General features: G+C 40.2%; 1 protein-coding gene across 1 annotated transcript in view; it reads left to right on the forward strand.

Annotated features, from left to right (window-relative positions):
* The window catches only part of ESR1 (estrogen receptor 1), a 427,711-nt gene that overhangs the window by 134,077 nt on the left and 281,616 nt on the right, over nucleotides 1–12,018 (forward strand). The window contains exon 3 of the mRNA XM_006874352.1: nucleotides 6,556–6,672. Coding sequence (XP_006874414.1) covers nucleotides 6,556–6,672 — 117 coding nt within the window. The remainder of the gene's footprint in view (nucleotides 1–6,555; nucleotides 6,673–12,018) is intronic.

A 12,018-nucleotide genomic window follows, 5' to 3' on the forward strand; every position in this document is an offset into this window, starting at 1 on the left:
AAAAAACAAAACAAAACAAAAAAGGATAAGGCCTTGGGTCTCTGGCAAGGTGGATTCCAGTAGGTCCTGGCCCCCTATCAGCCATCTAGTTTAACCAGCTTGACAGCAACTCCAGGCAACTTCAGAAGCTTTTCTTCCCTCAGCTGAAGCATTTTATCCAGTGCCCCTTTGTTCTTTCTCTTATAAAACCTTTTTCTTCCATGAGTTATGAGCTATTGGGGTGAATGCTGCTCCTGATGCCCACTGCAAATGAAGGTCTCAAAAGTTTTACTCCATCCCCATCATTAAGGTCAACTCTACTTTGAAGAGACAGCTCTTTCCCAGTTGCATTTTGAGGGGCTTCCAACTTGAGAGGGCATATCTTTAAGTATTTTATTGATGTTTTATTGCTTTTCATATGATTTTCAGGGGTTAACATGGAATCCTGCTGTGACCTGTTATGGCACTGAACTGTGAGGTCATTTGAATCCCAAGGTTGGTGGTTCAAACTCACCAGCTTCTCCTCAGAAACCCTATATCGGCTCACTATTAGTCAAAAATGACTTAATGACACTTAACAACAATAATTGCTCCAAAGTGGGCAACCTGTTCCTTCTTCCTAGTCTGTTCTTAGTCAGGAAGCTCTGCTGAACGCTGGCCATTGTGGGCGACCCTGCTGGTATTGGAAACACCAGGGGTACAGCTTCCAGCATCAGAGCAACATGTGAGTCATCACATTACAGCAAACTGACAGATCTGTGGGCCCCACATCATGGACTGTGCTTATTCTTTTTCTATGTTCTCCTGGTTTAGCTCCTTGTTGAGCTCCATTCTGGGCTGACAGTTTGCTGGGCACGAGATTCAAGATCCCTCTGGTCCACCTCTTGACAGGCTTAAAGTGAACTAGACATTGCCGTTGAGTTGATTCTGACCCATAGTGACCCTGTACAGGGTTTCCAAGGAGTAGATGGTGAGCTTGAACCACTGACCTTGGAGTACAAAAGACTTTGCAGTCTGACACATTAGCCCACAGCACCACACCAGGACTCCTCTCTCCACATAGCAGGTGCTATTAAAGGGTTGTTTTTCTTGTTAAGTGCCATCGAGTCAGTTCCGACCCTAGCAACCCTGTATAGTAATAAAGTCTATATTAATTACTTCTGAAAGAAAATAAGCACTGACCCATATTTGGAATTCCAAGAGTTAGAGGGTGGACCAGCCTGGAGTAACTAGAAGAACAGAAGATATTTCTTGAAAGAAATGCCAACAGGAAAAATACAAAACAATAATGGCAGTCTGACTGACTACTACAAGAACAACCAAGTTGCTTTCCCGGGAGACATCAAGGCAAGTGGTCGGGTACCCTCAGGGCAAATCCCCTTCCAAGACTAAGACTCAATGGGAATGCATGAGCAGACATGCCCTCTGATTGGTGACCACGTTGGTCACCGATAAAGGGAATTGAGGGGAAAACAGCAGTGAAGCAGCACGCTAAGCCCTACCACGTTCAATAGACTCCTGTGAACCTGGGTGGAGACTTGGTTGGCCAGCAGTGTGGCAAGACCTGGGGACTCCTGGGCCCAGAGTCAGTGACATAGCCACAGAGGACTAGAGTGGAGAGTGAAGCATCCAGCTGATAAGAAGAGAGGGCATATGCACAAGAACACCCACACTTGCAGATAATACCAACTTGACCTGGCTTCAATGGCTGGATGATCAGAATTCAACTAGAAGAAGAAAGAAGAGGGAAAAAAAGAGTATTCTGATATAATTTGATAAAGTTGACCTACACCTATGGATGCAGTTGTTCAAAAGTGGGAACAAATCTTTACAGCAAGGGTCATTCCCACCCCCTTGATATATAGGGTAGACAGGGATGGGCAACTTGGAAATTGGCTACCCAAAATGGGGGGTGGGGTGAGCTACAAAGGCAAGAAGTGACTGATTTACAAGTTTTTAAGAGTGAGCTTAGATCCAGAGGATGTGGAGGAAGGTAGAATCTCCACTGAGCAGTATCTAATCTGTCTGGGCAGGGCTGATGAAAGGAGATGGGGATGGCACTCATGTGGCACAATAGTAAGTGAATAATTGTTATCAGAACTGACTTTGAGGGTTGGAAATGTAAAGGTAGACATTTTGTAGCAAAAGGAGGGGAGTGGTTGACTTTGCAGTCCAGGAGCGGAGGTCCCTGGGACCATCAAGGGAAAAGAGCGAAGTGCGGGACCCTACCCAGAGAAATAGTGACACTTGAGAGGGAGGCAGAGCCAATGACATGGAGAGAGGGAATGGCTGGGGACTCTAGACCCAGAGAGGAACAGGGGCTGTGTGCTGATGACCCAGGGGGGTGGGGGAGGCAGGCTTGCAGGGTATACCCTTTGGTTGGTTGATGATACATGGAGGGGATTGTAACCATGGCAATGAAATGATATAAGATAAGATGAATGTAAAGCTAATATTCTCCCATGTAAACTATCACATAATTCACAATAAAACATTTTTTAAAAAAAAAGGGTTAGAGGGTGGTGAGAGATAAGGCTAGAGAAGGTCCAGGGTGTGATCTTGAAAAGCTCTGTAAGTTACATAGGAGTCACTGGGTGGTGTGAAAAGTTAATCACTGACTACCAATTTCGAGGTTAGCAGTTTGAACCCACTCAGGAGATCTTCAGAAGAATGGCTAGGTGAAAGGTCACAGTCTTGAATACCCTCTGACACACATGGAGTCTCCATGACTCAGAGTCAACTTGCCAGCCACTGGTTTTTGTTTGTCAGTTTATAAGCTGTGGCATGATATTTTGATTTTAGCCTGAGAGCTTTGAGGAAGCTCTGAGCATTACAGTGGAATCGTGGCATGATGGCGTCTGGATTTACATAAATCACCCTCATAACAGGGAGTGAAGTGATTGGCCGTTGGAAGACTGAGTCACTTAGTGGGCTCTTGTAGTAATCTGGGCAGGAGATGATGTGGACAACAGTAGCAATAGTGGGAAAATGATTTTGACATGAAAGAGAATTAGAAAACAATTGGTTTGATTGGTGTTGAGGGGTCAACTGGGGAAGAAAGTGAAGTCTAGAATAACACCCACACTTCAGGCTTTCATGGTGTGATACTGAATAGGAGCAGATTGCTGAGGGAGAAAGATCTCAGTTCTTTTGGGGACACATTGTCTCCAAGAGGCTGTGAGATAGTCAAGTGTAGATGGCCCATGAATATGCAAATGGACAGCTTTGTCTAGAGATGTGGTCTGAGGTGATTGGTAGATGTGCTATGGGAACAGTGTGACAAAAGGAAAGATACAAATATTCTATTCCCTTAGGCTATTACTTATCTTTAATTGGCCCTGTTTTTATATTTCTCTTGAAACTCCAAATATTCATGATGTATTTTCTTTCATAAGTAATTAATATACACTTTCTGTGTGATGACAACTAAGAAAACAACAACAAAAAACACCTGTGCTGAAAATGGGAAAATAAGAAGAAAAGGGGCGAAAAAAAATGTCAAACTCTTTGTGAGGCTTTCTGTCATTATAGAGGTGGGTTGGCCTGGAGATTCCTGCTGACAGGTCTCTTCTCTTCCTGTCTCCATGTTTCCTGGCTTTTCCTCCAGCTTTGTTTTTCTCTACTCCTTTCTCCTTCACTTTCTGTTACTCAAGCTCTAGATTATTTCAAAGACTTGTTTGTCTGTTGGGCATCTTTTCTCCAAGCCATTATTTCTCCAAGCCATTCACTGAAATTTTAAATTTCAGCTGCAACCTCATGAGCTTCATCCAGACCTGCCCTGAAGAAACTTGGGGAAATCCCATTGCATTTACACGGAGTTCTTCAGTTTTTTGGTCAAAATATTGTGTGCTTCACTAATACTATTGGTGTGGGTTTCTTATTTTTTAATTGACTCTGTATTGAGAACGGTGCCTTGGTGTGGTGCTGTGGGTTAATGCGCTGGACTGCAAGGTCGGTTTGAGCTACAGGTTCGGTGGTTCAAGCTCACCAGCTGCTCCTTGGAAACCCTATATAGGGTTGCTATGAGTCGTAACCAACTCCATGGCACTTAACAACGACAATATTGAGAAAAATTTTCTTATGCATTATTTTCACAAGACCCAATAGTAAAATTTAAGAATAGTTTCTCTTTAAAGAAACTTGAATTATTGGCTTTATTAACACCCATTGAAGGTATTTTACCATTAAAGGAAACTATCACCACAGTACTGGAATTGGTGTTTTTACTTTTTTTTGAGGCAAGATTACTTACCAGTAGTTGTTAATGGTCTTTGACTAAGAAGAATTCATTTTTAATTGTATACACTAAATATGTTCTTGTTACTAGTTTACCAAGTCTAAATTTTAATGTAGTCTGTGTAGGAGAAAACCCAGCTTTGCCACAAAAAGGATTGCATTATAAATGTGCTTCTGTTGTGCATCACTTTCATTTATGTATCGAAATGAAGTCAGTTGAAAAACTGCCGCACATTTTAAGTGTTAATCATGTTAGTTCAGAAATTTCATTAGGTTATATAAAGATAGATGTCTAGTCCAAACCCGAGGCTCAGCCAATTCATCTTTCACCCAATTCAGTTTCCCTTCTTCTGACTTGCAAAACAACTTGCTTTTTGGGTCAAGACAATGAATCGAAGTAATGTTTACTTTGAATGCTTATTGGATAGGTTTTCTGAGACTTACTGTATATAGTTTTCAGAGCTGAAGTATATCAACATATGCTCTTATTACAAAAATACCATAGGGGATCAAACACAGAAAGAGTGTCTTTAAGGTGTCAGAGTAATATACTTTTGGTTTAGAGTTGGCATCTGTCCAAGTAAATTTCCTTTCTGGCGCTATTATTGCCTCAATTTATCTTTATTAATAAAGGCTGTAAAAATTAATAATAACTATGCCTGGCTATTTGAGGTCAAATGTGGTCCTTTATCATAGTTAATAGTTTATAACTCCACTAGTTAGTTGCTGATACCTATTATGTAATAGGAGTCCTGGTGTGGCGTTGTGGGTTAATGTGCTGGACTGCACAGTGGTTTGAATCAGTCAATGGTTCAAGGTTACCAGTTGCTCCTTAGAAACCCTATACAGGGTCGCTATGAGTTGGAACCCACTCCACTGCACTTTACAAAGATAACAATTATGTAATATAAGAAAGCAGATGTTAACTTGGTCTGAAGCCTGTTTTTCCTTGTCTTTTTTAATTGTATCTAACGATGGAGAACCAAGTTTTATGAAACCAACATTTCTTGTCAAGTCTCTATTCCACCCCATTCTAATTGGAACTGACCCTTGAGTTGAATAAAGAATGAAGAGTTCCATAATGAAAAAAACATGTTGCGTCTTGCTTTTAGTAAAAGGGAAAATAGGGACCTGAGCAGAAAATCTGCATCAGAAGGTAGAACATATAACTTACCTAACTCTTTTTTTCATTTTTATTTTTTGGTTTGCTTATTTTAGAATGTTTAAAAAATAATATGTATCATTTCTTTAGTTTCAATTCAGGATATTTTCCAAGATATGTAAAGGCTAGATTTATGTGAATGAATTTTTTTATAAAATGATTCAATGTCTGTTTATTTGCTTCTTAAGTGTTAATATTCTGCACAATATAAGCCAGACTTTTTTTGATAGATAAGGAAGTGGAGGTGTCAAATCTTAGAGAAGACACATCATGTGGACAATTGGATATGTGCACTTGATGCAGAGAGAATAGGACTTGGCTGGGAACATAAATCTGTTAGTAATCTGCAGTTGTTTGCATATTAGATTCTTAGGGCCGCTGAAAGAAAGTGTCACAATTTAGTAATTTATAACAGCAGAAATGTTTTCTCACATAGTTCTGGAGGCTCAAAATGCAAATTCATGATGTCCCACATTCTCTCCCAAGCCTTCGTTAAATGTCCTTGTATCTCCTGGCTTCCCGTAGCCCCAGGTGTTCCTTAACTTGCAATTACAGCCTAACTCTGTAGTAACCAGATCATGTAATAGTTCTTCATTCCTTTGTTTCTGTATCAGTTTACTCTTTTATAAGGACACCACTCAGATAGGATGAGGACCAACATCTCTGAGGATCTTTTGGGGCCTACACAATTCAGTGGCATATGCAAGCCATAGATATCTGCTCAATTCTCTTGGGGGAGAACACTGGATAGTAAGAAATGCCAAGGATGTGAAATTTAGTCCTGTGCAATTCTGGTTAGTGTTGGGTGGAAGGATACGGTATTGACATTTATAGGCCACGTGAACTAAAAGTGATTTGTCACACACACAAAAAAACCCCTCCATTAGCAATTGTTGTTAAGTGCCATCAAGTTGGTTCTGACTCATAACGACCTTATGCACAACAGAACGACACACTGCCTGGTCCTGCGCCATCCTCACAATCGTTGACAAGTTTGAGCTCATTGCTGCTACAACTATGCCAATCCAATCCATCTTCTTGGGGGTCTTCCTCTTTTTTGTGGATCCTCCACTTTTTACCTAGCATGATGTCCTTCTCCAGGGACTGGTCCCTCCTGATAATATGTCCAAAGTACAAGAGATGAAATGATAGTAATTCTTTCCTCTTCCTTTCAACAGGGCATAACGACTACATGTGTCCAGCCACAAATCAGTGCACAATTGATAAAAACAGGAGGAAGAGCTGCCAGGCCTGCCGACTACGCAAGTGCTACGAAGTTGGAATGATGAAAGGTGGTAGGTACACTTGACACAGAGTGACTGTTAAAGATATCCTTGGTGACCAAGCCAATGTGTGTTAATTCTGTTAATCACAGTGTTTCACATTTTCTCTTCAAAGTGAAAATATTTATTCCCATGGTTCTTATTTCTCTTGTTTGGTAACAAAAATATTTTCAAAGTGCATTTTTTTAATAGGCAATATTTGGAACTGGAAATTCTAACATTCCAGTTTGTGTTTTATATTTTAAAGGTAAATAATTATATTTTAAATCAAAAGTGTGTGGGAGGTGATCGTAGACAGAAAGGAAGACAGCTCAGTGAATTATTTTAGAAACACCTTTCAGTTACTGTTCATATCACGAATGCTAGTACAATTTTCCTCAAATTCAAATTGAGATTTGTAAATGTGAAAGCTGAATAACTAACTTCTAGCCTTTTGATTTCTTAGCATTTCTTAAGGGATTTGAATATCAATCAAAAGACAGGTCCCTTTTTAAAAGTCGAGTCAACCGTCAGCTTTCATACTACAGTGTCTAGCATGGTGCTAGGGACAGGTAAACAGTTGTTGGGTACTAACAAGTCACAATAGGACTCTGGTGACATAATGGGGTAAGCACTTGTCTGCTGACCAAAAAGTCTGTGGTTGGAACCCACTAGCCCCTCCATAGGAGAAAAGACCTGACAATCAATTTTCATACAGATTATTGTTGTTGTTGTTAAGTGCTGTTGATGACTCCTAGCAACCCTGTTCTCAAGGAGCAGTTGGTGGGTTCGAACTGCCAACCTTGTGATCCAAACTCCAGTGCTTATCCTATAGTGCCACACAACCTAGGAAATCCTACAGAACAGTTCTAGTCTATCACACAGAATCGCTGTGAGTTGGAATTGACTGAATGGCATACAAGTTATATAACACATACGTGTTTTGTGTGTCCAGGTGTCTTTGTGAATGTGTGTATATGTGTTTTTCTGTCCATTGGATACTCATGTATCCAGTCTTCCACTTCTTCGTATGGTAATCTGGTGTTGGGTTCTGTGGGCAGTAGGTGCTCTATAAATGTGATGTCCAATTGATCTTCTTGTATTGTTGAAAGTTTAGTCTTAAAAAAGGATTTCATTGGATGGTTCAAATGGTTAATGTAGTTGACTGTTAACTTAAAGGTTGACAGTTCAAGATCCCCAGAGGTGCCTCCAAAGAAAGACCTAGTGATATACTTCAGAAAAATCAGCCATTGAAAATCGTATGGGGCACATTTTCACTCTGATACACATGGGATCATCATGTGATAGAATTTACATGATGGCAAACAAATAGAAGAAAGATCTTGAGGAATACTGCGGAATATTACTAGTCTTGAGTGGGAGAGAACAAACTAGTCAAAAGAGTGGGAGAGAACAAACAGGAAATATGCAGTTAAAATCAGTCATGATGCACTCAGTGTTTCAGATAGAGAAGGGTGGGATAGATCGATGATTGTGTTGCCTGTTGATCTCAATGGAGAGACCTCTGAAGAAGGGAGGTTGGGTATGAATTAAGGGTGGAAATGAGGATGAATGGATATCAGGATGAAGTTGTTCTGATTGGTACAGTGAGGACTCCTTGTCCCGTGGTCCTAACTAGGCCTAACTAAGTTGGGATTGGGATGTAGCATTTGTGATACATTCTCTTGTGGAGCGCATTAAATATTGAATTTGCATGTTACGTGAGCTTTGACTATATGTCACAAATTTCTGAAGAAGTAACGTTAATTCAAAGGGTAATTAATTCCAAGAATTTAACAGCCACATTAAAAAAAATGACACTTTGAGTCATAAATGGATTAAATATTTAAGGAATTCATCTTTCTTTGTACTGGGGGAGAATTAGTTAGGCTTAATTAAACTCTTGAAAAATTAGCTTCTTAAGGTAACTTGATAAATGACAGGAATATAACAACTACATTTTTAAAAAAACAGAGTTTAATTTGAGGCAATGGAGTCAAAGTATAGCATTCTTCTTTAGGGATTCAGTCCACCTCTTACATTCCTTCTGAATGCTGAAGTAATCAACTTGTGGATACATCCAAGATATTATTTGGTTTTGGGTGCCCAACATTGACAGAGAAAAAGAGGAAGACCCCAACAAGATGGATTGGCCAAGTGGCAACATCGATGGATTCAAGCTTGGCAACAATAGTGAGGTTGGCCCAGGATCGGGCAGTGTTTCGTTCTGCTGTGCATAAGGTCATTATGAGTCGGTACCAACTCAATGGCACCTAACAACAACAACAACAGCATTGACTCCGCTTCGTAAAAACGATTCTGTTTTTTCCTAATTGACATTCTGATTGAGTCTGGTTGCATAAATATAAATTGTGCATATTCACTTTTAATCTCATAATCTTTTATATGAAAAGACATAATAAAAGTCTCACTGTTTTCACTTGGCAATCTAGAGAATATGACGACACTCAGCTATTCTATGTGTGAATGCATATACTCATATATATTTACTTATGCTTGTAAAATATCTATCATAGAGGGCTTAGTCATTCATCACTGTCTGTCTACATATAACCAACACATGTATCTTTCTGAAGAGTTTATTTTGATGTATAAATATTAAATTAGGCTTTCTGGTTATAAAACTACAGACTGAGAGAACATTTCATTTCAATTACATATAGAAAATGTTTGCTATATAGTGATAGAATTTGTTGCATTTTACAAACATGAGAAACCTTACATATAACTTTATGCCCTCTGTATAATAACTCTTAAACTGAACAAAGATTTAAATTGCCTTTCGACATACAATTCAAACAAGGTACAGAATTTGAAATTATTTGCAAAGAATAGCTGTGGCACAATAAATCTTTACAACAGTTTACACCATGGTTTCACAAGAATCTTATTTCCTAACCAAGCTGGACACTAATTTGAGTACTGAATCTTTATCTATGTAGTAGAGTGTTTCATTTCAGAGATAAGAGTGAGAATGGTCCCCTTTCTTTTATGGCAAGCTTGTACAAATTTACTGATATAGTCTGAAAGAGGGCATGAAATGTCAACCTGAGGAAACAACTTTCATCTATCATACTGCCTACCACATGAGCATCCCAGCATCACTACCATTGCCTGTGAGACTGTAGTTCAATCAGACACAGGATTTAAGAGTGTCCTTTAGGGAAGGTGCTTCTGCCCTGCCTAGGACTGCTGGTCTCTCCCCGTTGATTGCTTTTTCCACTTTCTCTATTTCCTTCCCCTTCAACTCTAGATTGCAGTTTGAAAGTCTTTTCTTCAGAGAGACCTTCCATGTGCCCTCTTACTTGGTTAGATCCCTGTGTTCCACCTTTTGTAACAAATAGCTCTTCTCTGTGCTGTTGTTAGTATAACTAGTTATTCCATGTCTGCCTTCTTCTATAGTCCATGAACTTTGTGGTGGCAGGAATGTCTCTGAACTGTTTGCCAGATAGAGCTAAGCTGGTCAAAAAGAAAGTATTAAAGACATGTTTTACATGAATTAAACAATTAATTCAATTTATTTAAATAGTTATTCGTTTAGCACTTATTGTGTGTAATAGATTGCTGTGGACAGCCACCACCCATTCGCTGGTTTGTTTCATACTATGGTGGTGTTGGTGCTTCTCTGATGTTGGAAGCTATCCCACTAGGATTTCAAATAACAGCAGGTTCACCTGCATTGTGCACGTTGTTGCAGAGCTTCCAGACTAAAACACACTAAGAAAGGCCTGTTGATCTAATTCTGGAAATGAGCCATGAAAGCCTTCTGGATCACAAGAGAGCACTGTCCCATTTGATTGTTATTCGTGCATCTTCAGGAGGGATTCGTTGCTAGAGGACATCATGTTTGATGCAGCCGAGGGCCAGCAAGGACAAGGGAGAGCCTTTGTGAAATGCATTGACCCAATAGCCTTCATGTAAACTTCAATGTACTGGTGATTGTAAGGGCCCAGGACTCGTCAGCCTTTCATTCTGTTGTACATAAGGTCACCATAAGTCAGAATCAACTTGATGGCAACCAATTAGGAACAACACTGTGTATGAAACTGACATTGGACGAGGCCCAGGTCCTGTCCATCAGTGTCCTCACAGTACGTAGAACATCTGCTAATGAAGTGACAAAAACTCAGAAGAGAAGTTGAGATTGACTGACCTGGGAAGGAATCCTGACCTCTCCCTCCCCCCCCCCGCCAAAGAAACAAATTGCCTGCCACCGAATTGGTTCCAATCCTGTATAGGGTTTCTGAGGGTGTAAATCTTTATAGGAGCAGAAAGTGACTGGTGGATTTGAACTTACGGCCTTGAACTGCATCCCAGTGCTTAACCCACAGCACTACCAGCACTCCCTGGGTTGGACAGAAGGCTCAGATAATAAAAGAGCAGAGCAGAAGTCCAGGGTATCAGTCAGTCATTCTGGGTTTAGTCTAACCAAGAATGCTATCGGAGCATCCATTATTCTGTTATGTGTCACCCAAGGTGCATATTGTTGTTGTTGTTAGGTGCCATTGAGTTGGTACCGACTCAGAGCGACCCTGTGCACAACAGAACGAAACACTGCCTGCTCCTATTGCTGCTACACTTGAGCCTACTGCTGCTGCCACGGTGCCAATCCATCTCACTGGGGATCTCCCTATTTTTCTCTGTTCCTCCACTTTACCAAGCATGATGTCCTTCTCCAAGCAGCAGCCACTTCTGATAACATGTCCAAAAGACGAGAGACAATGACTGGCATTCTTGGCCTCTAAGAAGCATTCTGGCTGCACTTCTTCTAACACAGAGTTTTTTGTTCTTCTACCAGTCCATTGTTTTTATTGTGCTGTTGAGTCAGTTCCGACCCACAGCGACCCTGTATAGGATTTCCGAGAAGACAGTGTTGAGCTTAAACTGCCGACTTTGAGTTTCAAACCTACTTTGCAGTCCAGTGTACTGTTAATGTTATTCTGCAACACCATAACTCAAATGCATCAATTCTTCTGCAGTCTTCCTTATTCGTTGTCCAACTTTCACATGCACATGAGGTTGCATGTGAAATACCATGGCTTGGGTCAGGTGTACCTTAGTCCTCAAGCTGACATCTTTGCTCATCAACACTTTCAAAAGGTCTTGTGCAGCAGATTTGTCTAATGCAACAGATCATTTGATTTCTTGACTGCTGTTTTCATGAGTGTTGATAGTTGATTCAAGCAAAATGAAGTCTTTGGCAACTTCAATCTTTTCTCCTTTTATCATGATGTTATTTATTGGTCCAGTAGTGAGGAATTTTGTTTTCTTTTGCACTGAGGTACAATTCATAGTGAAGGCTTGGGTCTTTGATTTTCATCAGTAAGTATTTCAAGTCATCTTCAATTTCAGCAAGCA

The sequence above is a fragment of the Chrysochloris asiatica genome, unplaced genomic scaffold, assembly GCF_000296735.1.
Source record: "Chrysochloris asiatica unplaced genomic scaffold, ChrAsi1.0 scaffold00271, whole genome shotgun sequence".
Taxonomy (NCBI): Eukaryota; Metazoa; Chordata; class Mammalia; order Afrosoricida; family Chrysochloridae; genus Chrysochloris; species Chrysochloris asiatica.